The following is a 24,070-nucleotide window of genomic DNA, read 5'->3' as shown; positions in this document are numbered from 1 at the left end:
AATGTGTTTGCCTTTTGCACATCGCTATTCCAGGAGTTCTAATCAGCTGCTTCCTACAAGTATTTGGTGCTGTCTTTACAAAGGAGTAGCACATACCTAGGAACCAGGGAATACATTATAAAGAAAACTGATTTGTAGGCAAAGTTATTAAACTACCTGATAATACTTGCAGTGGGTAGAAGGCACAGATCCATTATTAATGTGTGTAATTTATTCAAGGGAAATTGCAGGGGATATTTTACAACGTAAAGATTAGTAAAATCAGTATGTACATAATGTGGGATAAGGGGGCGCTTTTAGAATAGTATAAGCCACCTTAAACATGCCTAATTTGCAGGTACAGACATGCCAGCCTTATAGCACCCTCTCCACTCTTTGCTCAAACTCTGACCATATGAATGCCCACCTGCAAAGAATACGCCTTTGCATCTTGGCATATCTAATATAATAATTCGCAATTCCAACGTTCTGAAGCTGACTCCATGGCAGCGTGGCAGTGAAGCCATGTAGTGTTCCTGGGGTTCGTAATTGCCCCGCCCTCAAGGGAAGTCTGTATAGTTGTCAGCCCCGCCCCCTCTCCGACTTCCATGCCCCCGCGCCTCCCTCCCTCCCTCTCTCTGCCCTCCAAGCACGACCTGTCCTCCGGCAGCCTTCCTAAGTGCTGGCTGTATTTTAAAAATTGTTACCTTGGGGTGCGGCGTCCACACTGAAGGTGAGCGGCACTTCAAACTGCCTTCGTGTCTTAGCTCTGCCTCTGGTCCCGCCCTTCCGGAAACAGGAAATGAGGGCAGGACCAGAGGCAGAGCTAAGACACGAAGGCAGTTTGAAGCGCCGCTCGCCTTCAGTGTGGACGCCGCACCCCAAGGTAACAATTTTTAAAATACACTACTACTACTACTACTTAACATTTCTAGACCACTACTAGGGTTACGCAGCACTGTACAGTTTAACAAAAAGGACAATCCCTGCTCAAAAGAGCTTACAATCTAATGGGCGAAATGTCAAGTGTCAAGTGGGGGCAGTCTAGATTTCCTGAATAGAGGTATGGTGGTTAGGTGCCGAAGGCGACATTGAAGAGGTGGGCTTTGAGCAAGGCTTTGAAGATGGGCTGGGAGGGGGCCTGGCGTATGGGCTCAGGGAGTTTATTCCAGGCATGAGGTGAGGCGAGGCAGAAAGAGCAGAGCCTGGAGTTGGCGGTGGTGGAGAAGGGTACTGAGAGGAGGGATTTGTCTTGAGAGCGGAGGTTACGGGTAGGAACGTAAGGTGAGATGAGGGTAGAGAGGTAAGGAGGGGCTGCAGATCGAGTGCATTTGTAGGTTAATAGGAGAAGCTTGAACTGTATGCAGTACCTGATTGGAAGCCAGTGAAGTGACTTGAGGAGAGGGGTGATATGAGTATTTCGGTCCAGGCGGAAGATAAGACGTGCAGCAGAGTCCTGAACGGACTGAAGGGGGGATAGATGGCAAATGGGAGGCCAGTGAGGAGTAGGTTGCAGTAGTCAAGGCGAGAGGTAATGAGAGAGTGGATGAGAATTCGGGTGGTGTGCTCAGAGAGGAAAGGGCAAATTTTGCTAATGTTATAGAGGAAGAAGCGACAGGTCTTGGCAATCTGCTGGATATGCGCAGAGAAGGAGAGGGAGGAGTCGAAGTTGACTCCGAGGTTGCGGGCAGATGAGACTGGAACGATGAGGGTGTTATCAACTGAGATAGAGAGTGGAGGGAGAGGAGAAGTGGGTTCGGGAGGGAAGACAATAAGCTCGGTCTTGGCCATGTTCAGTTTCAAGTTGCAGTTGGACATCCAGGTAGCAATGTCGGATAAGCAATGTGGGTTTCTGTAGTGATGTCTGGTGTGGAGAGATAAAGCTGGGTGTCATCAGCATAAAGATGATATTGGAAACCATGAGAGGAGATTAGGGAGCCCAGGAAAGGCGAGGGGCTGCCGGAGGACAGGTTGTGCTTGGAGGGCAGTGACAGAGAGGGAGGAAGGGAGGCGCTGGGACGTGGAAGTCGGAGGAGGGGGGCGTGGACCTCGGAGGGAGGAAGGGGTGGTCTTGTAAGTCGAAGGGGAGGGGAAGAGGGGGTGTGGAACTCGAACGAGAATGGGGGGGCATGGAACTCGGAGGGGAGGGAGGGGGTCCTGGAACTCAAAGGGGAGGGAGGGGAGGGGGGGACAACCTTGCTAGCGTCCGTTTCATTTCAGAAACAGACTTTTTTTTACTAGTATGTACAGAATACATGTAGCTAAAAAGTGGTCATTTGCATGCATGTGTTTACATACCCATTTTTTGGTGTCACAAAACGCCTGCTTCAGGGGGTCACAATAGTGTTCAAAAGAATATACTAAACAAACAAAGCAGCCTTGAACGGACGTCTTCGTTTGTTCAGTATATTCTTTTGAACATTATTGTGACCCCTGAGGCAGGCGTTTTGTGACACCGAAACATGGACTGTGTCGGGTCCCTTTATCTATTTTGCTTACAGACCTGACAGACGTGTTGCTACATTCAGTTATGGAGAATTGGCTTAATTATTGGAATTGTATTTCATTCTAACATCACTGCTGAGAGGTAAATAAACAGATCAGACTTTCTTTATACTGTGCTATGGCAACTTTTAAAGAGAGTATATCTAGTTTAAAAGAAGATAAATGATTCCTTTCTAAATAAACCAAGTCACAGTTTCTTCATATTCCAGCAGATTCTCTAATTGAACAATGTATTGATTAATTGAATGGCTTGCTGCAGATTTTTGGTAAGGGTTATAGAGCATAGTCCCTCTCCAATTTATCTTCCAAGATAGTTATAACGATGATATGTGGAAGATGGCTCAGCACAGATCAAGACATGGAAATTGTAGTTCTTCTGGGTCCATACTGCTTTGCAAACTTGGCTCAAACAAAAAGCACAAGGGACTACTACTACTTAACATTTCTAGAGCGCTACTAGGGTTACGCAGCGCTGTACAAAATAAACAAAAAAGGACGGTCCCTGCTCAGATGAGCTTACAATGATGGACTAGGCGGCTGAAAAATAAATGTTTTGCTTAACCCCACTACAACATAACAATCTTTATCTCAATAACATCTTCCTTGATTTTGCCAAAGTTCTAGATACACATATATACAAAGCTTGTCTCGATATAATTCATTACCTTTTTAAAAAAAAAAAAACAAAGTAAGCACAAGAATAATTTTTATATGCATCAATAATGGATTAGTACAGATGGAGATCTTGTAGTCTGAGGACTCAACAGAGACATGGAAGCTTCAACAGATGTACTTTATCAGGCTGAATAACAGGCCTAGAGTAAACAAATAGTGTCAGCACATTCATTACCAGCACCCTTTACACAGAATGACACTGCAGAAATGCACTATCCACCTTATAATTGAAAGAGAAAAACGCCTAGATTTCGACCCAAATCGGGAGATAGACGTTTATAGACGTTTATCTCACAAAAACGAATAAATCGGTATAATGGAAAGCCGATTTTGGACGTTTTCAACTTCACTCCATCGCGGAAGCGTACAAAGTTGACGGGGGTGTGTCGGAGGCGTGGTGAAGGTGGAACTGGGGCGTGGTTATCGGCCGAGGAGAGATGGGCGCCTTTCGCCGATAATGGAAAAAAAAGTATGCGTTTGTAGCTAGAATTTAGGGCACTTTTCCTGGACCCTGTTTTTTCACGAATAAGGCCCCAAAAAGTGCCCTAAATGACCAGATTACCACCAGAGGGAATAGGGGATGACCTCCCCTGACTCCCCCAGTGGTCACTAACCCCCTCCCACCACAAAAAATGATGTTTTCACCCTCAAATGTCATACCCACCTCCCTGGCAGCAGTATGCAGGTCCCTGGAGCAGTTGTTAGGGGGTGCAGTGGACTTCAGGCAGGTGGACCCAGGCCCATCCCCCCCCTACCTGTTACAATTGTGCTGCTTAATGCTTAGTCGTCCAACCCCCCCCCCAAACCCACTGTACCCACATGTAGATGCCCCCCTTCACCGCTTAGGGCTATAGTAATGGTGTAGACTTGTGGGCAGTGGGTTTTGAGGGGGATTTGGGGGGCTCAACACACAAGGGAAGGGTGCTATGCACCTGGGAGCTCTTTGACCTTTTTTTTTTGTTTTTGTAAAAGTGCCCCCTAGGGTGCCCGGTTGGTGTCCTGGCATGTGAGGGGGACCAGTGCACTACGAATCCTGGCCCCTCCCACGAACAAATGCCTTGGATTTATTCGTTTTTGAGCTGGGCGCTTTCATTTTCCATTATCGCTGAAAAACAAAAACGCCCAGCTCACAAATTGTCGAATAAAACATGGACGTCTATGTTTTTCGAAAATACGGTTCGGTCCGCCCCTTCACGGACCCGTTCTCGGAGATAAACGCCCATGGAGATAGACGTTTTCGTTCAATTATGCCCCTCCACGTGGTCCTTTTACCAAGCTGTGGTAAAAAGGACCCTGTGCTAGCAGCAGAGGCCATTTTTGCCGCACACTGTGGCCCGCAGTAGGTAAAAAGGCTGAAAATAGCCATGGCCATGCAGTAAAATTGCTTTTATCACATGGCCATGTGGGGGGGGGGGGGGGGGAGAGCGTTTACCGCCACCCCAAGGGCTTCCACACTAACCAGGCAGTAACCAGGTATACCACGTGGTGCTGCCTGATTACTGCAGAGTTAGTGCCGTGCTAAAAATAACAGGCCAATTTTCCCTAGCACAGGCAATGGTGCACACCAGGGGCTGGAACTACCACCAGCGCCCATGTTGGGCCGGCGGTAGCTCCAGATTAGCGTGTGGTAAACCTGCGTTGTGCTTACCACCGCTTTGTAAAAGGGACCCCTATGTTAAGTGCTAGTGCTGGCATGTAATTTAGTAGTCACCTGCCAGCTGAATATTGAGCTGTAAGTTTATGTAGCTTACCGTGCTGGTAAAAAAAAAAAAAAAAAAGAAGAAATGTATTTCAGTATTTACATAGAAGCACACTGAGAATGATGGCAGATAGTCCATAAGGCCTGTCTAGTAAGCCCGTCCATTACCAATTACAAAGCTCTACAGCCCTCTCCTATCCCGTTGTAAATTAAGATATTTTTTTACTTTTCTGCTCAGTATATTTTGTAATCAAGTGATCCAAACTAGACTTGTGTTTCGAGGGGTACTACTTCACCCCTAATCTGTGTTTCAAAATTACCAAGGTTTAATAAAGGTGTAGAGCACAGTTTATTTCAACAACTCTTCACTGAAAAACCAATAATTGATTACACTTCACAATTGAATGAAAAACATGGAGAAAAAGACCTCAGTGAAAAATGTTGCACTCTTGGCCAATTAGCACTGTGAATAGATGCTTTTAATCATCGGTCATCAATAGAAATCAAACAAAATAAAACATGGAAAAGAAAATAAGATGATACCTTTTTTATTGGACATAACTTAATACATTTCTTGATTAGCTTTCGAAGGTTGCGATCTGACGAAGAAGGGCAACCTTCGAAAGCTAATCAAGAAATGTATTAAGTTATGTCCAATAAAAAAGGTATCATCTTATTTTCTTTTCCATGTTTTATTTTGTTTGATTTCTATTGATAACCTTAAGAGTGGACTAACACGGCTACCACACTCCTCTACTTAATCATCGGTCAAAAATCTCCACTGAAAATATAAAAACAAAACCGGGTCCTGGGTTCACATAGCAAAACATCACAAAATAGATTCTATTACCATTATGCTTCAAACGAATACTTTAACCAAATGCCACAGTCAATGTACTAACAATTTTTAATTTCACTTATCTTGTCCAATATTATCATCACATGAGTCTCCAAAACCTTAATGTGGTCAACCATCCCAACAAGGATACCCCCTCTGTTTCACTGTAGCTACTTCAAGGGATTGGTATTGGAGTTCTCTCACGTCATGGCAACATGGGTGCGGAGATACAAAATGCCAACTTAAAATAAACTGTCATATATGGCATCATCCATCCACACCATATGTTTTTAAAAAAAAAATCGCCCACCATTCTAATGGCTGTATTCAGACCATATGGATGAACAGAATTCAAACAAAAAATCCATGTTTGTTCTTTTTATCACAAATGTCTACAGATGTCTCCCCTGCATTTGTCTTTATCTGCCGTCATTTACTATCTTACTATGTTATATATGTTAATGGTCTTAGGGCCCTGTTTACTAAGGTACGTTAGTGTTTTTAGCGCGCGCTAATGTAATCGCCTATAGGGATAGTGTAGGCACTTACATTGTTAACGCGCGAACATGTTTAACGCACGTTAAAAATGTTAACTCGCCTATAACGCTGCTTAGTAAACAGGGCCCTTAGATGTAATAAAAAAAAAAAAAGATATCTGCATTTGAAACACAGGTAAATTACCTTTTCAAAAACAATCCCAAGGCAAACTGGTGCCTGAGGTGACAGCAGGGTTGCCAGATAAAAAAAAAATTCCCCCACAAAACCACTCGAAACCCGCCCATAAACCGCACACACCCCACCCCCGACGTCATCACCCCCGCCCCTTCCGTCATCACCCCCACCCCTGCCGTCATCAGCCCCACCCCTTCCGTCATCACCCCCGCCGTCATCAGCCCCGCCCCCACCGTCATCGCCCTGCCCAATATGTCACCAAACCCCGCCTCTGTCGCCATTAGCCCCACCCCCCGCCGGCCGAAAAACCGCCCAAAACCCGCACAGAAAAAAAAAAAACAAGCCCAAAAAACCGCAACCCGCCGCAGGCAAAAGTTTCCCGTGGCGGGTTGTGGAAAACCGCCCAATTGGGCGGGAAAACCGCCCATCTGGCAACCCTGGGTGACAGATGAGATGCTTTCCCCTCCAAGGTACCAAGAATGTGTGTGTGTGGGGTGGGGGGAGGGGTTTTCGCCTCAGGACTACAATCAGAACTTAAGGGGGTTGGGAGTCATAGAAAACAACAAACTGACAGGAAACAAATTATGAAATTAGAAACAGAGAAAATAATGGCAGATAAGGGCCACATGGCCCATCTGGTCTGCCCATTTATTCCATATACTATCCCTTCCTCTACCTCAGAGATCCAACATGCTTGTCCCCTGCCCTCTTGAATTCAAATACAGGCTTCATCTTCACCACCACCTTCAGGAGGCAGTTCCATGCTTCTACCACCCTTTCCATAAAGAGTATTTCCTTAGAGTACTCCTGAGAATGTCCCCTTCCACCTTCATCACGTGTCCCCTCATATCCTCCCCTCTGGCATCTTTCTTCCAAAGTATACATTACTACTACTACTAATAGCATTTATATAGTGCTACCAGACGCACGCAGCGCTGAACACCTGACATAGAGAGACAGTCCCTGCTCAAAGAGCTTACAATCTAGGTAAAACAGACAAGACATTACGGGCAAGGGAATTACAGGGTAAAGAGGAACAGGGAGGAGGAGGGCAAATGAGTAGCGGTTGGGAGCCAAAGGCAGTAGTGAAAAGGTGAGCTTTCAGCATAGATTTAAAAACAGGTAGAGATGGAGCTAGATGTATAGGTTCGGGAAGACGGTTCCAGGCATAAGGTGCCGCAAGATAAAAGGAACGAAGTCTGGAGTTAGCGGTGAGGAGAAGGGGGACGTCAAGAGAGATTTGTTCAGAGAGCGGAGTTCACAGGGGAGGAGTGTAGGGAGAGATGAGAGAGGAGAGGTAATGAGGGGTCATAGAGTGGATGCATTTACAGGTCAGTAAGAGGAGTTTGAACTGTATACGGAAGCGGACAGAGAGCCAGTGAAGTGACTTGAGGAGTGGGCTAGTGTGGGCATAACGATTCTGGCGGATCTTTGGCTTTCCCTAGGTGCTTTATGACCAAGGCCATTAACCATTTTAGTATTCGCCCTCTGTTTATATCATTTCGCAAGTGGAGTTTTCACAGTTGCGTACAGCATTCTAAATGGGGCCTTAGAATGTTCAAAGAACCAGATCAAGCACCCTACTGGTAACAACTAGTAGTATGCTGCAGGGATTGGTTCTTGATCTGGTTCTTTTTAACATTTTTGTGCCCGATATTGCAGGTTTACCTCTTTGCAGATGATACCAAACTCTGCAATAGGGTAGGTACTCCTAATGGTATGGATAACATTGGGGAAGGATCTAGCCAAGTTTAAAGAATGATCTAAAATGCATAAAGAAGTCTCAGAGCCAGGGCTTAATTTGTAGATAAACAGGGAGTGGAGCTGGGAGAGCCTTGGATGGGCCAGATTAGTGACTGCTGTTTGCTCTGCTCCAGGCTCACCACCTCCTCTCCTCTCCCCTGCAGGCTGCTTGGAAGGGAGGGGATAGAGCAGAAAGCCTCTGCAGCACTGAAGTCTGAAAATAAGTGGTGAAACTGTGTTCCAGGCCCCAAATTAAGCACTGCTCAGAGCTGAAATGAAACTACTCATAGCAGGAAGCCAAGTACCAGTGGAGGGCTTCATGGGAGAATCAGAATCTATTTTGAAGAATCACAAATTTCTTAAATCAAGCGTACCTTTTATGGAGAGACTGTAGTGGCAATGACGCTCTCATAAACTCCTTCTTAATCCCAATAAATCAATTGCCTCCTGGATCAACGGAGAGTCCTTTAATTCATTAATATCCCCTTCTCTCTTTAAAATTCCACTCAGTTTAGTAGATTCAATTAAGTATTTAGGGGTTTTAATTGACCATCAGCTTTCTTTTTCCTCACATATTTCAGCAACTGTCACAGCATGTTTTGAAGGGATTTCACTTATTTACGCTTTAATTACTTCACGATTGGATTATGCTAATGTCTATGCAGGTTTGCCTGCATCGAAGATAGAACGATAACAAATAATGCAGAACCACTCTCCGGGGTGAAGAGATTTGACCATTACTGCTAGGCTAGCGTGCCCCCCCCCCCCCCCCCCCCGGTACATTCTTTGTGATTGTTTCCCGTGTGTCGAGTGTGTGTTCATCTTTTGGTTTTCTCCATGCTCGTTCGAGTTTTCTGGATTGTGTTTATAGGTCTCTTTGCCGCTCGTGGGAATTTCTTTTCATTTTAATTGGCTGGCTGCCTGCGATGCCGCTCCCTGAAACCTGCTGCCTCAGGACACAGCCTCAGTTGGCCTCATTATAGGGCCTCCCCTGCTATTAGGGACCAATGCGGTTTCTTTGTGTTAGAACCAATGCTAAAGCTCAGCACATGATTTCCTAATGCAACAATGTAATGCAAATCTTTTGCTCCCCATTGCTGTAAGGAAATAGCATGGAAACAGGCCAAGTGCAAAAAATGTGCACTGACATTTGAGAGCTCACCGAACACATACACACATGGGTCTGCCCTAGTGCAAGTTATCCTCCTGATATTCAGCCGGTGGCAGTGAGCTTTTGGTTGTCCAGTGCCATGTGATTCCTGGATATTTAATGCCAAGCTCTGTCCAGGCTTCGGCATTGAATATCCGTTGGTTTTTTGTTGTTGTTGTTGTTGTTGTTTTTAGCTGGCTATCACATAGCCATAAATGTTGCCATACTGGGACAGACGAAAGGTCCATCAAGTCCAGTATCCTGTTTCCAACAGTGGCCAATCCAGGTTACAAGTACCTGGCAAGATCCTCAGAACAGTAAAACAGATTTTATGTTGCTTATCTTAGAAATAAGTAGTGGATTTTTCCAAGTTCATCTTAATAATGGCTTAAGGATTTTTCTATTAGGGAATTATCCAAACCTTTTTAAACCCTGCTAAGCTAACTGCTTTTACCACATTCTCTGGCAACAAATTCCGAGTTTAATGACATGTTGAGTGAAGAAATAATTTCTCCAGTTTATTTTAAATTTACTACTTAGTAGCTTCATTGCTTGCCCCCTAGTTCTAGTATTTTTGGAAAGAGTAAACAAGTGATTCACCTCTATCCATTCCACTCCACTCAGTATTTTATAGACCTCTATCATATCTCCCCTCAGCTATCTCTTTGCCAAGCTGAAGAGCCCTTGCCACTTTAGCCTTTCCTCATAGGGAAGTCGTCCCAGCCCCTTTATCAATTTTGTTGCCCTTCTCTATACCTTTTCTAATTCTGCTCTATCTTTTTTGAGATGCAGTGGCCAGAATTATACACAGTATTCGAGGTGCAATTGCAACATGGAGTGATACAAAAGCATTATAACATTCTTATTTTTGGTTTCCATTCTTTTCCTAGTAATTTCTAACATTCTGTTTGCTTTTTTGCTGCCACTGCACACTGAGCAGAGGGTTTCAACGTACCATCAGAGATGACACCTAGATCCTTTTCCTGGGAAACCTTGCATCATGTAGCTATAGTTTAGATTCCTCTTTCCCATATGCATCACTTTGCACTTGCTCACATTAAACGTCATCTGCCATTTGGATGCCCAGTCCCTAAGGTCCTCTTGCAGTTTTTCACAATCTTCTTGTGATTTAACAACTTTTAATAACTATCATCAGCAAATTTAATTATCTCACTAGTTATGCCCATCTGTGCATCATTTATAAATATGTTAAAAAGCTGCAGTCCTAGCACAGACCCCTGGGTAATTCCAGTATCTAACCTCCATTGAGAATACTGGCCATTTAATCCTACTCTGTTTTCTATCTTTTAACCAGTTTTTAATCCACAGTATGACATTACCTCCAAACCCATGACCCTCTAATTTCCTCAGGAGTGTTTCATGAGGTACTTTTGTCAAATGGCTTTTGAAAATCCACTGACTCACCTTTTTATCCACATGTTTATTCACCCCTTTCAAAGAAGTGTAGTAGATTGGTGAGGCAAGATTTCCCTTGACTAAATCCATGTAATCTGTGCTTATGTATATGCTCTGTAATTTTGTTCTTTATAATAGTCTGTACCATTTTTCCCAACACCGATGTCAGGCTCACTGGTCTATGTCAATATTTAGCTGGTTAAGTCAATTTTCAGCCCGTAACTGCATAAGCCAAACCACTTAAAGATAGGACTGCTATTTATGCGGCCCAATTTAAGCAGTTTACTTATGCTATATGAGGCTGAATATTGACACTTAACTTGATTGCACCCCTGGAACACCCAGGAGTTACCTGTTTTTGAGTTCGGAGCTAACCGGTCATTTTCAGTGAAGATAAATCAGTTAAGGGCCACCAGGGGCGTAGCCAGACTTCGGTGGGAGGGGTGTCCAGAGCCTAAGGTGAGGGGGCACATTTTAGCCCCCCCGCTACCACCACCACCAACAACTTTGACCCCTCCCCCCTGCCACCGACCCTCTCGATCCCCCCTCCCACCACCAACCCTCCCCCGCCAGCGGCGAGAGGGGGGTCGAGAGGGTCGGCGGTGGGGGGGGGGGTCCAGGGCCAAATCTTCGGGGGCCCAGGCCCCCATGGCCCCACATAGCTACGCCACTGAGTGCCACTGAAAATGATCAGATAGCTGCGAACAAGCGATTTAACCAGTCGGTGGCCATTTAAATCATTTTGAGTATCGGCCAGTATGTCTTTCGCACAAAAGAAAGTGTACTGGCACTCTTCAACTTCCACGTGCATACATCCACTCACAGAATAGTAATTCAGAATATGCATGGAAGTGTGCACATGCAATCTGATGAGTGCTGATAATCATTTTTCAACAGTCCAGCGCCTGATCTTTCTACAGCTCACATTCCTTCATCTCTGTCTTTTTTTTTTTTAAACCCTTCTCTTCATGAAAGGTAGAAAAAAGTTGTTGGTCCTTATGCTCACAGCAGTACAGGGAAGAAACAGGCATGAAATCCTCACTAACCCTACCACAGAAGAATGTGCCCAGCTTTTACTCCCCCTTTGACCTTGCCTTAAAGCCCCAGCATCGCTCTGGGCACTGATGCTTGCCCAAAGCTTTGTATACAGATAGCTCCTGTGCAAACCCCCTTTTTTTACAGAGGACATGCACAAAATTGTACACAAAAGCCAAGCTAACCTGTGTACAAGCCTAACACACTTTCCTGCATTGGCACCCTATTATTTTGTAGTGTCTCTTTATGTTATGGTGAAATGTTTAATGGCACCTAAGCTGGAAGGCTGCTCATAAACTGAACAGATGGCATCTTCCCTGCTGAACTGCTGATGGCTGCTAAACTAATTTTAGAACTTTTTGAGGTCCTTCATGCTTAAAAGCATTCAGTTCCCAACTGAGCAGAGTCATCACAGTGGGAGAGAAATGGTGCCTGTAAGGACCTGAATAGTGTATTGCAAGTGTTTAAGAAGTTGCAGGACAGAAACACATAATAGCTGTACTTTAGGTTTCTGCTCTATGACAAAACTATCCCAGGGAGAGAAGATGGTGGGAGTCAATTTTGTGGGTGGAGGTGCAACATTTCCTGCTGTGGTGGCTTTTAATCCCCAGCATCCTAGGTACAGATGAAACAAAGGCAACACATGTCTCTAAAAGAGGATTCTTTTTATCTAGCCTACTATGCTGCTCCCAAATAAGTATCAGGAATCAGCCTGAAGTGGACATCCTGCATTGAATAGGAATTTTTGCTTATCACTTCAACATAGCTGATAGCGTTGTCTATGTTCCAACATTTCTCTGATGGTGTTATGCTATACAGTAGGGTGCTAAACCCTTTTAAAAGGAGGAAACAGCTTTTTTTTTTTCTTAAATAAAGAAAATAGTAACATAATAAATGACTGCAGATAAAGAACAGTTTGATTCATTCAGTCTGTCCAGAAAGGTTGTGCCTGCACTTTCTGCAGGTTACATCCTCCCCCCCCCCCCCCCCCACTTTCTCCTTAGAGTTGTAATTGCCATTCTATGTAGGTTACCCCTCCATGCCTTTTTTTAAAAGTGTGAATGTAATTTATGCTATTGTGAGTAGAATTACTCTCACACTTTGGAGGGGGGGGGGGGGGGGATATAAGTAGTTTCTGTTGACTCATAGGCTTTTGTTTTTTACTAACCCATGTTTAACATTTTAACTTGTATCATTGCATATTAACACATTAATTTGAGTTAAGTATGTAAAAGGTCATTTTATAAAAACATATTCACATGTATAAAGGAGTGTACATGCCTAACATGGAGTGGAGGAGTAGCCTAATGGTTAGTGCAGTGGAGTGGGCTGAGAACTGGGGGAACTGGGTTCGGTTCCCACTGCAGCTCCTTGTGATTCTGACCATTCTCTTAACTACTACTACTACTTAACATTTATAAAGTGCTACCAGGGTTACGCAGCGCTGTACAATTTAACACAGAGGACAGTCCCTGCTCAAAGGAGCTTACAATCTAAAGGACAAAAAAGTGCAGTCAATCAAATTGGGGCAGTCTAGATTTCCTGAATAGATGAATAATGGTTAGGTGCCAAAAGCGACATTGAAGAGGTGGGCTTTGAGCAAGGATTTGAAGATGGGCAGGGAGGGGGCTTGGCGTACGGGCTCGGGGAGTTTATTCCAAGCATAGGGTGAGGCGAGGCAGAAAGAGCGGAGCCTGGAGTTGGCGGTGGTGGAGAAGGGTACTAAGTGGAGGGATTTGTCCTGTGAGCGGAGGTTACGGGTAGGAACGTAAGGGGAGATGAGGGTAGAGAGGTAATGAGGGGCTGCAAATTGAGTGCATTTGTAGGTTAATAAGAGAAGCTTGAATTGTATGCGGTACCTGATCGGAAGCCAGTGAAGTGACTTGAGGAGAGGTGTGATATGAGCATATCGGTCTAGGCGGAAGATAAGACGCGCAGCAGAGTTCTGAACTGATTGAAGGGGGGATAGATGGTTAAGTGGGAGGCCAGTGAGGAGTAGGTTGCAGTAGTCAAGGCGAGAGGTGACTCCGAGGTTGCGGGCAGATGAGATGTGGAGGATGAGGGTGTCATCGACTGAAATAGAGAGTGGAGGGAGAGGAGAAGTGGGTTTGGGTGGAAAGACAATGAGTTCGGTCTTGGCCATGTTCAGTTTCAGGTGGCAGTTGGACATCCAGGCAGCAATGTCGGATAAGCAGGCCGATACTTTGGCCTGGGTTTCCGCAGTGATGTCAGGTGTGGAGAGATAAAGCTGGGTGTCGTCAGCATAAAGATGATATTGGAAATCATGAGATGAGATCAGCAAGCCCAGGGAAGAGGTGTAGATTGAGAAAAGAAGGGGTCCAAGGACAGATCCCTGAGGAACACCAACAGAGAGCGGGATGGGGGTAGAGGAAGATCCATGAGAATGTACTCTGAAGGTAAGGTGGTGGAGATAAGAGGAGAACCAGGAGAGGACAGAGCCCTGGAATCCAAATGAGGATAGTCCGGCAAGGAGTAGATTATGATTGACAGTGTCAAAAGCGGCGGATAGGTTGAGGAGGATGAGGATGGGGTCGTGACCTTTGGATTTTGCAAGGAACAGGTCATTACAGATTTAGTGAGTGCCGTTTCTGTCGAGTGTAGAGGGTGAAAACCGGATTGCAGCGGATCGAGGATGGCATGAGAGGAGAGAAAATCAAGGCAGCGGCTGTGAACGGCACGTTCAAGTATCTTGGAAAGGAAGGGTAGGTGGGAGAGGGGCAGTAGTTGGAAGGATAGGTAGGGTCTAGTGATGGTTTTTTGAGGAGTGGTGTGACTACAGCATGCTTGAAGGTGTCAGGGACAGTTGCAGTGGAGAGAGAGAGGTTGAGGATATGACAGATGGGGGGGGGGGGGGGGGGGGTGACAGTAGGAGTATCATGACTCTTGAGGCTTGGTAACTTGAAACCTCAATATCATGCAGTATAACCTTGGCACATCAATCACCTGAAGTCTCTATTATTTTTATGAAGTCTCTTTTATTGAATAAATCACAAATAATTTACTCACAGACAGATGTTCAAAGGTGCTGCTCCAGGATACAGAGACTTCTTAATCTGAAGGCTGTGGGAGGTGGAGATCCTAGGAGAGGTAGCTGTATTGCGGGGGGGGGGGGGGGGAGGAAGATAGTTGAACAGGTACAAATAGTCTAAAGCTGGGTGACTGGAATGTGCGATATCTCATTTGGGAGGAGATATTTTCAAGGTAAAAATCCAGGTTCGTTACAGGGAGATTCAGCAGGACAGAGCTGTCTGGCACAGGATGATGCATGCTCCATGTCTCTGGCTAGATGGTGATGGAATGCCTCGTGGCTGAAGGGACAAAGAGGTGTTGGGGCTTCACACAGGCTCAGGGAGGAGCAGATAGAGACCAATGGGGACAAAGCCTGCCATCGGGTGGCAAGGGGTGGTCCTAGAGGACGGCTCTCGATTGGGGGGAAAGGTCAATACCTGGCTGACCTCCCAGGACAGAGATAGTGAGAATGATCAGGAAATGATAGCAGGAAGACAAAAGAGCCAAGCTTGGCAGAGAGAGGGAGGAGGTCTGGGCAGCCTCACAACCAGTGGTGGCAGTTCTTACACAGCCAAGCAGGTGTGGTTGCACTGCCTGTGAACTACATTACCCACAGTGCATTGCTCATGTATCTTTGCAGTGAGAAAGTGCAGCAATGATAGTCCTTAGAACTGAGAATAACAGTAAAAGCATTACACACATTTTAGGATCACGTTATAAACTAGTGCGAGGCTGTCGGAGGACAGAACAAGGAGAGATGGTGTTTAGTAAGTTGGTGGGGATGGGATCAGAGGAACAGGTGGTGCATTTCAAGGAGGAAAGAAGGTGGGCAGTTTCCTCCTCGGTGATATCAGGAAAAGAGGAGAAGGAGGCCTGGATTGGTTGGTTTAGGGAGTGGGTTAAAGGGTGAAGAGGAGGAGGTGGCTTGGTAGTGAATTCAAGGTTGATCTTCTGCACCTTGTCGCGGAAGTAGTCAGCCAGTGATTGAGGAGAGAGTGAGGGGGGTGGGAGCGGAGGGCACTTTGAGGAGAGAGTTGAGGGTGGCTAAGAGACGACGAGGGTTGGAGCCAAGAGAATTAGTCAATTGGGTGTATTAGTCCTGTTTGGCAAGGAATAGGGAGGACTGGAAGGAGGATAGCATGAATTTGTAATGAATGAAGTCAGTATGGGTGCGAGATTTCCTCCAGAGACGTTCAGCAGATCGGGCGCAGGAGCGAAGGTATTGGATGCAAGGTGTCAGCCAGGGCTGGGGATTAGTACGCCTTGTGGGACGGGGGATGGATGGTGCAAGGGTGTCCAGAGCAGAGGAGAGAGTGGCGTTGTAAGCAGAGACAGCCTTGTCGACAGACTCGGAGGACATGATGGAAGGGAGGAGATTAGAGATACTAGAGGATAAGGTGGGAGGGTCGACAGCCTGGAGATTCCTGGAGTGGTTAGTGTTGGGCGGGACTGAGGGGGAGGGTGATGAAGTGTGAAGGTGATCAGGTGATGATCAGAGAGAGGAAGAGCTGAGGCACAGAATTTGGAGGGTGAGCAGGTAGAGGAGAGGACGAGGTCAAGACAATGGCCAGTTTGGTGAGTAGGGGTGGTGGAGCTTAGCTGGAGGTTGAAGGAGGATGTCAGAGTGAGGAACTGAGAAGCGTAAGAGTCGGATGGGTCATCAGCGTGTATGTTAAAGTCTCCAAGAATGAGGGATGGAGATGAGGGTTCAAAAACAAAACAGAGATCCAGGCATCGAAGTCGGTAAGGAAGGAAGAGATGGACTTATCAGGGGGGCGGTAAATGACTGCAACTCTGAGTGGCAGCGGGTAGAATAGACGGATGGAGTGAACTTCAAAGGATGAGAAGCAGTGAGATTGCGGTAGGAGGAGGGGTTGAAAACTACAGGAGGGTGAAAGTAGAAACCCGACGCCTCCTCCGCGGCCAACTGGGCGGGGAGTGTGGGAGAAAAGATAACCTCCATGGCATAGGGCTGCGACTGAGGCAGAGTCGTCAGGGGTGAGCCAGGTTTCAGTTAGGGCGAGCAGTTGAAGGGAACGGGAGATGAAGAGATCATGGGTGAAGGAAAGTTTGTTGCAGACTGAGCCGGCATTCCACAGGGCACACGAGAAGGGGAGGGAAGAGGGCCGGGGGAGGGGAATAGAGATGAGATTGGAGACATCCCGGAATCGTTTGCATGGATATTACCCCAGGTACAAATTACCCAGGTACAAATTTGTAAACCTCTTTGTAACTACAGAAAAGTGGTATATCAAATCCCATCCCCTTTCCCTAACATAAAATTACCCCAAGAATGAATGTAATTTTACGCACTTCTAGTTTAGGCATATTCAGTGGAGGGTTTAGTGTGGATGAGAGCAAATATTTACACCTGCTCCGAAATGGATTTAAATGTCCATGGCTTCATATAGTGGTGATTTTTGCAGCTTTCCTGTGGCAATTTTTTAAAAACACACAGACACCTAGGTGTCTATAAAATAGGTAAAAAATAAATGCCTTTTTACCCGCTCAATCTAGGCAACCTGCTCTAAAATTACCCTCATAGTTAGTAAATCAGCTCAACTGAATATAATGGGGATTGTGTTATTTAACATGTGCTAAATCTCATTAGCATGTGTGAACACAGGTTGGAAAATGAGGTCCTTAGTTAGATGTTTGTTTAAAAAACTTGGGGGGGGGGGGGGGGGCAATAGCCACTATGCTTATGAGTAAACCAGTAATGAGTTAATGTGTGCACTTTGATCTGGCTATTCCAGAAGTGTGAAAGGAGAGATACTTCTTATTTTGTGTTTTCAAATTCATGTTCTCTTTTTAAATTGACTGAAAAAAAATGTCCGTTCACAATTATCTGAATATATAGAAAAAACACTGGCTTTTTGCACCCGCCCCAATCTGGCTTTCATGCAAACCATAGTACAGAGATGATACTGGCTTCAGGTATCTGCACAGCACATGCCGAATTAGAAAATGGTATGGTTACTTTGGCTATTTCTCTAGATATAGCTGCAGCCTTCAGTCTTATTGACCACACTCTTCTGCTATCAAGGCTGGCCACAAAAGCCACGTCAGGTCACGTTTTAAAGTGGTTCAGTTCTTTTTTGTCAGATTGCCTATTCACAGTAGTTGTCTCTGACTGTGTGTCAAATCCATTACTACTTCATGGTGGGATCCTTCAGGGATCTATTCTTTCTCCATTACTGTTTAACATCTTGAGCCCTTCGGCGATGATTACACAGGATCATAGCATTTCTTTTGACCTATAAGTGATGATATTCTGTTGTTGACCTTTAGTTATTGGGATTTATTAACCGCCTTTATGAAGAGATTCACCCAAGGTGGTGTACAGCAGGTACAATTTAACATAAAACTCACAATTTTGTTAGCAGCATAACAATAGTAAAATAACCAAGAATAAACATAACTGCAATAAATGAGGTAAACTTGAAAACAGTAAATTGAAACCTAATAATAGAACTACTGTGAAACAGTATAAAAAATATACATATTTAACAGCACTGGATTCAAATAGAGTTATAATACAATGTTAGCATAATACTAATGATACACCTAATAAGCATGTATTAGAGCATTCAACTAACATAGATATGATGCTAAAGATCTTTTACAATACAGCTTACCAAGTAGGCGAGTGACCAAGAGCAGATATATGATGGGAACAAGATGTGTGGTACAGAGTCAGCTGGGATAATTTGATGGTTAACTAAAATCAAGGCAAGTTCTTTGTATAGTTAAGCAAGAGATAAGGAACTGATCTAAGTTGCAGTATGTGTACCAAGCTAGTCCAGGTGCAGAATGAGTATATAATCAGTTACCCTATGTATTAAAGGCTTGGGAGAAGAGCCAGGCTTTCTCCTGTTTACTGAAGTAGAGGTGGTCTTGCGTTATACTTAGCCCCTCTGGGAGTAAATTCCAGAGCGTGGGGGCTACTCCTGAGAAGGTTCGCTGGCGGGTATCACATCGTTCAATTTCTTTTGATATAAACTTGTTTCCTTTGCAAACATTTTAAGCTTGATTACCTTATGTCTCCATACTCATGGTTTAGTACTAAATCCTGATAAAAAAAATTGCCTGTTTGGCTTACTGGCCATTCCTCAAATCCCGCTTTTGATTTATCTTTATTTAATAGTCAGATTGCACCAGTTGATTCTTTTCATTCTGTGGGAGTTTTCTTTGACTGTCAACTATCTTTTAACGTTCAGGTCTCAGCTATTGTGAAGTCAAGTTTCTGCATCCGTCTACAGTTCAGTTTGAACTCTGATCACAGTTATTTTTATACAGTTACATTTCACTCCTTCCTACATGCTTTGTCATTTTTGAGGTTGGATTCCTGTATGTTGTTTATGCTGGGATATCAAAATTCAACTCAAAAAGACTTCAAACACTACAAAATTCTGCTAGTTGTTTACCCTGAGTTCAATTATGTGACACCCTTATTATTCCAGTACCATTGACTGTTAGGTTTAGGATACAGTTTAAGATCATGGTGCTTACATTTAGAGATTTTTTGTAGGTGCTTCACAGTATCTTGCAAATGTCATCACACCCTACTGTCCCCATGTTCACACGCTCATTAAAGGACATTGGTTGGTTCTCCCTAAACCTGCACTTGCATATTAAAAAATCTGTACATCATTCTGCGATCTTTTTTGTAGCACCAGCTGCCTGGAATATGATCTGAGATGGCTTTTTGTAAATTTAAAAAGGCCTTAAGAATATTCCTTTTTCATCAGTATTTGGTGAGTTGGTTGGCTGACTTATGTTGGAGGCATAGATGTGATCTTCATGTCTATTTGATTGTTTTAATTAATTTGACAAATTATTTGGGTAATGGTTACTCTGGCAAGTATTTGTGAATGAGTCTGTTTGTTCTGTTCTATTATGGTTATTTAAATATGAAGTTGTTCATATCCTCTATTATTTGGAATTTTTTTCTGTATTCTTTTTGTCTCTTCAGTGCTTTGGCTTGCTTGTCAGTAAAAGCAGAATAGAAAATCCAAATAAACCATAAACTGTACGACTGCAAATTTTTCCACTATGTTATCAAGAATTTTGAATCAGCAACTGCTTTTCCTTTTGTATATTTGTTGACTTGTCTCCAAATGTTATTTCAAGATGAATGAGAGAGCTTTTTTTTTTTACCCATATACAATATAATCATAAACAAAGCATAAAGCTATTAAAATATTTATATGCGAAGAACTTACGAAAAGAAGATTCCAGTCCCTTTGAGCTTATAAAAAACAGAGTTCTGGAGTTTTCCTTCCCTCGTTGGAGTAAAGCCAGATGAAGCACAGTGGGCCTCAAGAATAGATGTGAAACCAGTCTCTTATTGAGGATCCAAGATGGGTTATGTTTTGACGTTATGGGGGTCTTTTACTGGCTGTTTTGAGTTCTGTGATGCTGCTGATGCAACTGGAGTGTGTCAGTTGAGAATTGAGTGCCGAGAGGGAACTAAAACAGAGGCTAGAGATGGGGAAACTGGACTGCAGCAGTGCACAGTACTGAGCCCCCGATTCTCAAGGACTCCAGCAAGCAGGAGGATTTCAAAAAGGAAAGGAAAGTTGGCCTACCACAGAGCTTCAGTCTGAAAGAATAGGAAAGATATTTGCCTGTAGTTTTCAGACAATGGCTTCTCTAGGTCCAGAGTTCAGCTACTCTTAAAAAAAAAAATAGAACAAACACAAGAAAAAAAATCTATACCACTAGCCAGAGATAATCTATACAAATTTGACACAGAGACGGGGAAAAGGAATGAACAGGATCAGGGACCAGTCAGCCAAGGAAGGGCTACGGTTAAAAGAATGGCTCTAAAATATTTATTTTCTGCACAGAACACTGAGACTGTATGGCTGAGAAGTTGCTGACCCAAAGTTAAAGATGTATCTTAAGACATCAGCATCGCCATGCTGGGATAGACCAAGGGTCCATCGAGCCTAGCACCCTGTCTCCGACAGCGGCCAAAAGAACAAGCATTTCGTCCCGCCCATTCCAGAAATAGTGGATTATTCCTACGTCCATTCAATAACATTCCATGTCCTTTTCCTCCAGGAAGCCGTCTAACCTTTTTTTAAACTCTGCTAAGCCAACTACCCCAACCAGCTTATCCGGCAACGAATTCCAGAGTCTAACCATGCGTTGAGTGAAGAAAAACTTCCTCCGATTCGTTTTAAATTTACTACACTGCAGCTTCATTACATGCCCCCTTGTTCTAGTATTTTTGGAAAGCGTAAACAGTGGCTCCACATCAACCCGTTCCATTCCACTCATTATCTTATAGACCTCTATCATATCTCCCCTCAGCCGCCTTTTCTCCAAGCTGAAGAGCCCCAGCCTCTTCAGCCTTTCCTCATATGGAAGTCGTCCCATCCCCTGAATCATCTCTGTCGCCCTTCTCTGCACCTTTTCCAATTCCACTATATCTTTTTTGAGGTGCGACGACCAGAATTGAACACAATACTCGAGGTGCGGTCGCACCATGGAGCGATACAATGGCATAATAATATCCTCATTTTTGTTTTGCATCCCTTTCCTAATAATACCCAACATTCAAGGAATAATCAAGGAACTGCATAAGCAACTAAAGTCACCATAATCTCAACAGGACTGGATTCGGTAAATCATACCCAAAGTTAGACACTGGAAAGAATTGGCGCTTAGTGCTGTTCAATAACGGGCATGTGCTTAGCGCCAATTCCCGTGCCTAACTTTGGGTGCCAGACTTAGGTCAGATGAAACCTGATATAATTCTGACACCCAATTTAGGCGTGGAAATGGCAGCATTCTGTAACAGTGCACCCAAATGTTAGGAGCACCCCTGACACGCCCATGCCCCTTCCACAGCCATTCCACCTTTTTGATAGCACATAAGAAAATATAGGCATGGTTCTTTGTAGAATTGCGCATAAGCAGTTGTGCACACAGCTTCAAATGAGTGCCATTTAATGCCAATAATTGATTGTTAGAACTCAATTATTGGTGGTTAATGACTCGTGAACTAATTTAGTTCCACGCAGAACTCCCAATTGCGCTCAAATTTGGGCACCAAATATAGGTGCCCTTTATAGAATCTGGGGGATAGTGGCCACCAACTAAATTGTGTGCACATCTTGCAGTGTTTTTCTTTTTAAAATATATTGACCTTTTGGGCTATCAATTATTTTGTTTTTAGGTACTACAAGGCCAGGGTTTTCTTATCTTTATGAAACTAATGTCAATGTGTTATGTTAATGTGTGCTTATTGATCAGTCTCTTGTTTATTTTTCTTGTAAATACCATTATAAAATGAATAAGTCTGTGCCATAAAAGCTGTTTGTTGTTGAGCACTGTCTGTTCTTTAAGTCCTGGGTTGCAAGAAAGTTTTGTCACAGAGCCCAGCCGTCCACACTTAACAGGCAATCTTGATTCTAGGTATTGGAGGACTTGGTCCCAAAACAAGGTGTAAAGGGTCTGTCTCCTACAGGAGACAAATGATTGCAGGGTGGATAGGGCCAGGGCCGGTCTTAGCAAGTGTGGGGCCCTATGCAGACCAATTTGGTGGGGCCCCATCCTAGCTCCGCCTACCCTAGCCCCGCCCCCACCCTAGCTCCACCCCATTGATAAGATTATTCCATTTTTAGAACATTTTTTTATTTTACGAAATTTCAAATAAAGACAAATGAAGCTAAACTTGTACAAAAAAAACTAATTGAAATAATAAGCACAATGCTATCATGAAACCTCCCCTCCCCAGAAATTATTCAGTTCAAGTCCACTACAATTAGTAGGGGGCCCAAGCTGGGGGTGGATGCCGTGCCGGTGGTGGCGGGAGCGGAGTGGCCGAGCCGCGGGAATGGGGATCATCTCAGGCGAGCAGCGGCGGAGGTCGGAGCGGAGGCACGAGCGAGGCAGAGTTGAGGCGCTGTGCGGGGCCCCCTTAGGCGCGGGGCCCTATGCGGTCACCTTGGTCGCCTCTGCCTAAGACCGACCCTGGATAGGGCAGATTCTGGGTTACATATCATTCCAAGCATTCTCCTTAATACAGATTTTAGGTGCCCTGGCAAGCATTACAGAGTTGCAAAACTGATTGGAGATGAACTCAGAAACCAGAACCTCACAAGGAGTAATAAAATTGCACTTATCAGATAATAAACATTTTTGAAACAACAGTGCAAGGTCTGTTTACAAAGCAGAGCTAGCGGCTGTCCATGCGCTAGTGCCGACATGGACAGCCGCTAGCACTGCTTTAGTAAACCGGAGCGTACAAATGTAAACTACTTTCTTGTCAAAGCGTCTTGATGGAAAACAGTAAATCCAGATTTTATTTTGTAAAAGATTTATATTTTCCAACAAGAGATATACTTATGTTCACCCAAAAAGGCATATGGCACTTTTGTATAGATTAGTATCTGTTGTAATTAGTCATTTTAGTTAATAAGATATCTCATGGTATGTTTCAGGTAAAGGTGATGTGTTTGGAGATGTGTTCTGGAAGGAAACCACTTTGGCTCATGCCTGCGCCAATGTTCGGGCGCTGACGTACTGCGATTTACACATTATTAAGCGGGAAGCTTTGCTTAAAGTTCTGGACTTTTATACAGCATTTGCAAACTCCTTCTCGAGAAATCTAACTCTCACCTGCAGTCTGAGGAAGCGGGTAAGCTGTTTGGTTGCATTTTGTTATTCTTTATCTGCTGTCTCTTAGAACCTTTCTTTGTTTTTTGTACCATATGTAACCACTGATAATGGCTTACCATTTTCTTCTAATAGGGTACAAGGTGCCCTCAAGTGTGCTGCATTGGTTTTGTACGTTCTTTCATATAAGTATTCATTCACTGACATTGGAGGATGACAAAAAAAAAACAGGGAATGTGGATAAGGCTATTTTCATTGTTTGCTGTGATTTTTCAATTTGGCATTCAGAAAAATATGACCAAACCTAATGTGCCTGTTTAGGAACTAATGTTCCAAGAATAGCAATAATTGTAACATTTTTTTTTTCTTTTTACCTGATGCAAGTCGTTGGGCCCACCAGCTTGTGGTTCTTGTTTATCTGATATGTGCAAATGACCACTCAGGTTCTCAGGAGAATCAGATATTTATTTATTTATTTATTGCATTTGTATCCCACATTTTCCCACCTATTTGCGGGCTCAGTGTGGCTTACAATAAGATATGAATAATAGAAATACATTGGTTACAACTAGGTTATGGATTACATTGAACAGGGTTGTGCGAGACATTCGAATATCATTGGGAATATTATTATTATTATTATTTATTGCATTTGTACCCCACATTTTCCCACCTTTTTGCGGGTTCAGTGTGGCTT

The 24,070-nt window shown here is 44.1% G+C and overlaps 1 protein-coding gene across 1 annotated transcript in view; it reads left to right on the top strand.

Annotated features, from left to right (window-relative positions):
• The window catches only part of KCNH5 (potassium voltage-gated channel subfamily H member 5), a 308,557-nt gene that overhangs the window by 241,815 nt on the left and 42,672 nt on the right, over positions 1 to 24,070 (top strand). The window contains exon 10 of the mRNA XM_030215187.1: positions 23,199 to 23,395. Within this exon, the coding sequence (XP_030071047.1) occupies positions 23,199 to 23,395 (197 nt within the window). The remainder of the gene's footprint in view (positions 1 to 23,198; positions 23,396 to 24,070) is intronic.

The sequence above is a fragment of the Microcaecilia unicolor genome, chromosome 9, assembly GCF_901765095.1.
Source record: "Microcaecilia unicolor chromosome 9, aMicUni1.1, whole genome shotgun sequence".
Lineage (NCBI taxonomy): Eukaryota > Metazoa > Chordata > Amphibia > Gymnophiona > Siphonopidae > Microcaecilia > Microcaecilia unicolor.
Note: the sequence above shows the minus strand (reverse complement) of the source record. Positions and strands in the feature narration are given on the sequence as shown.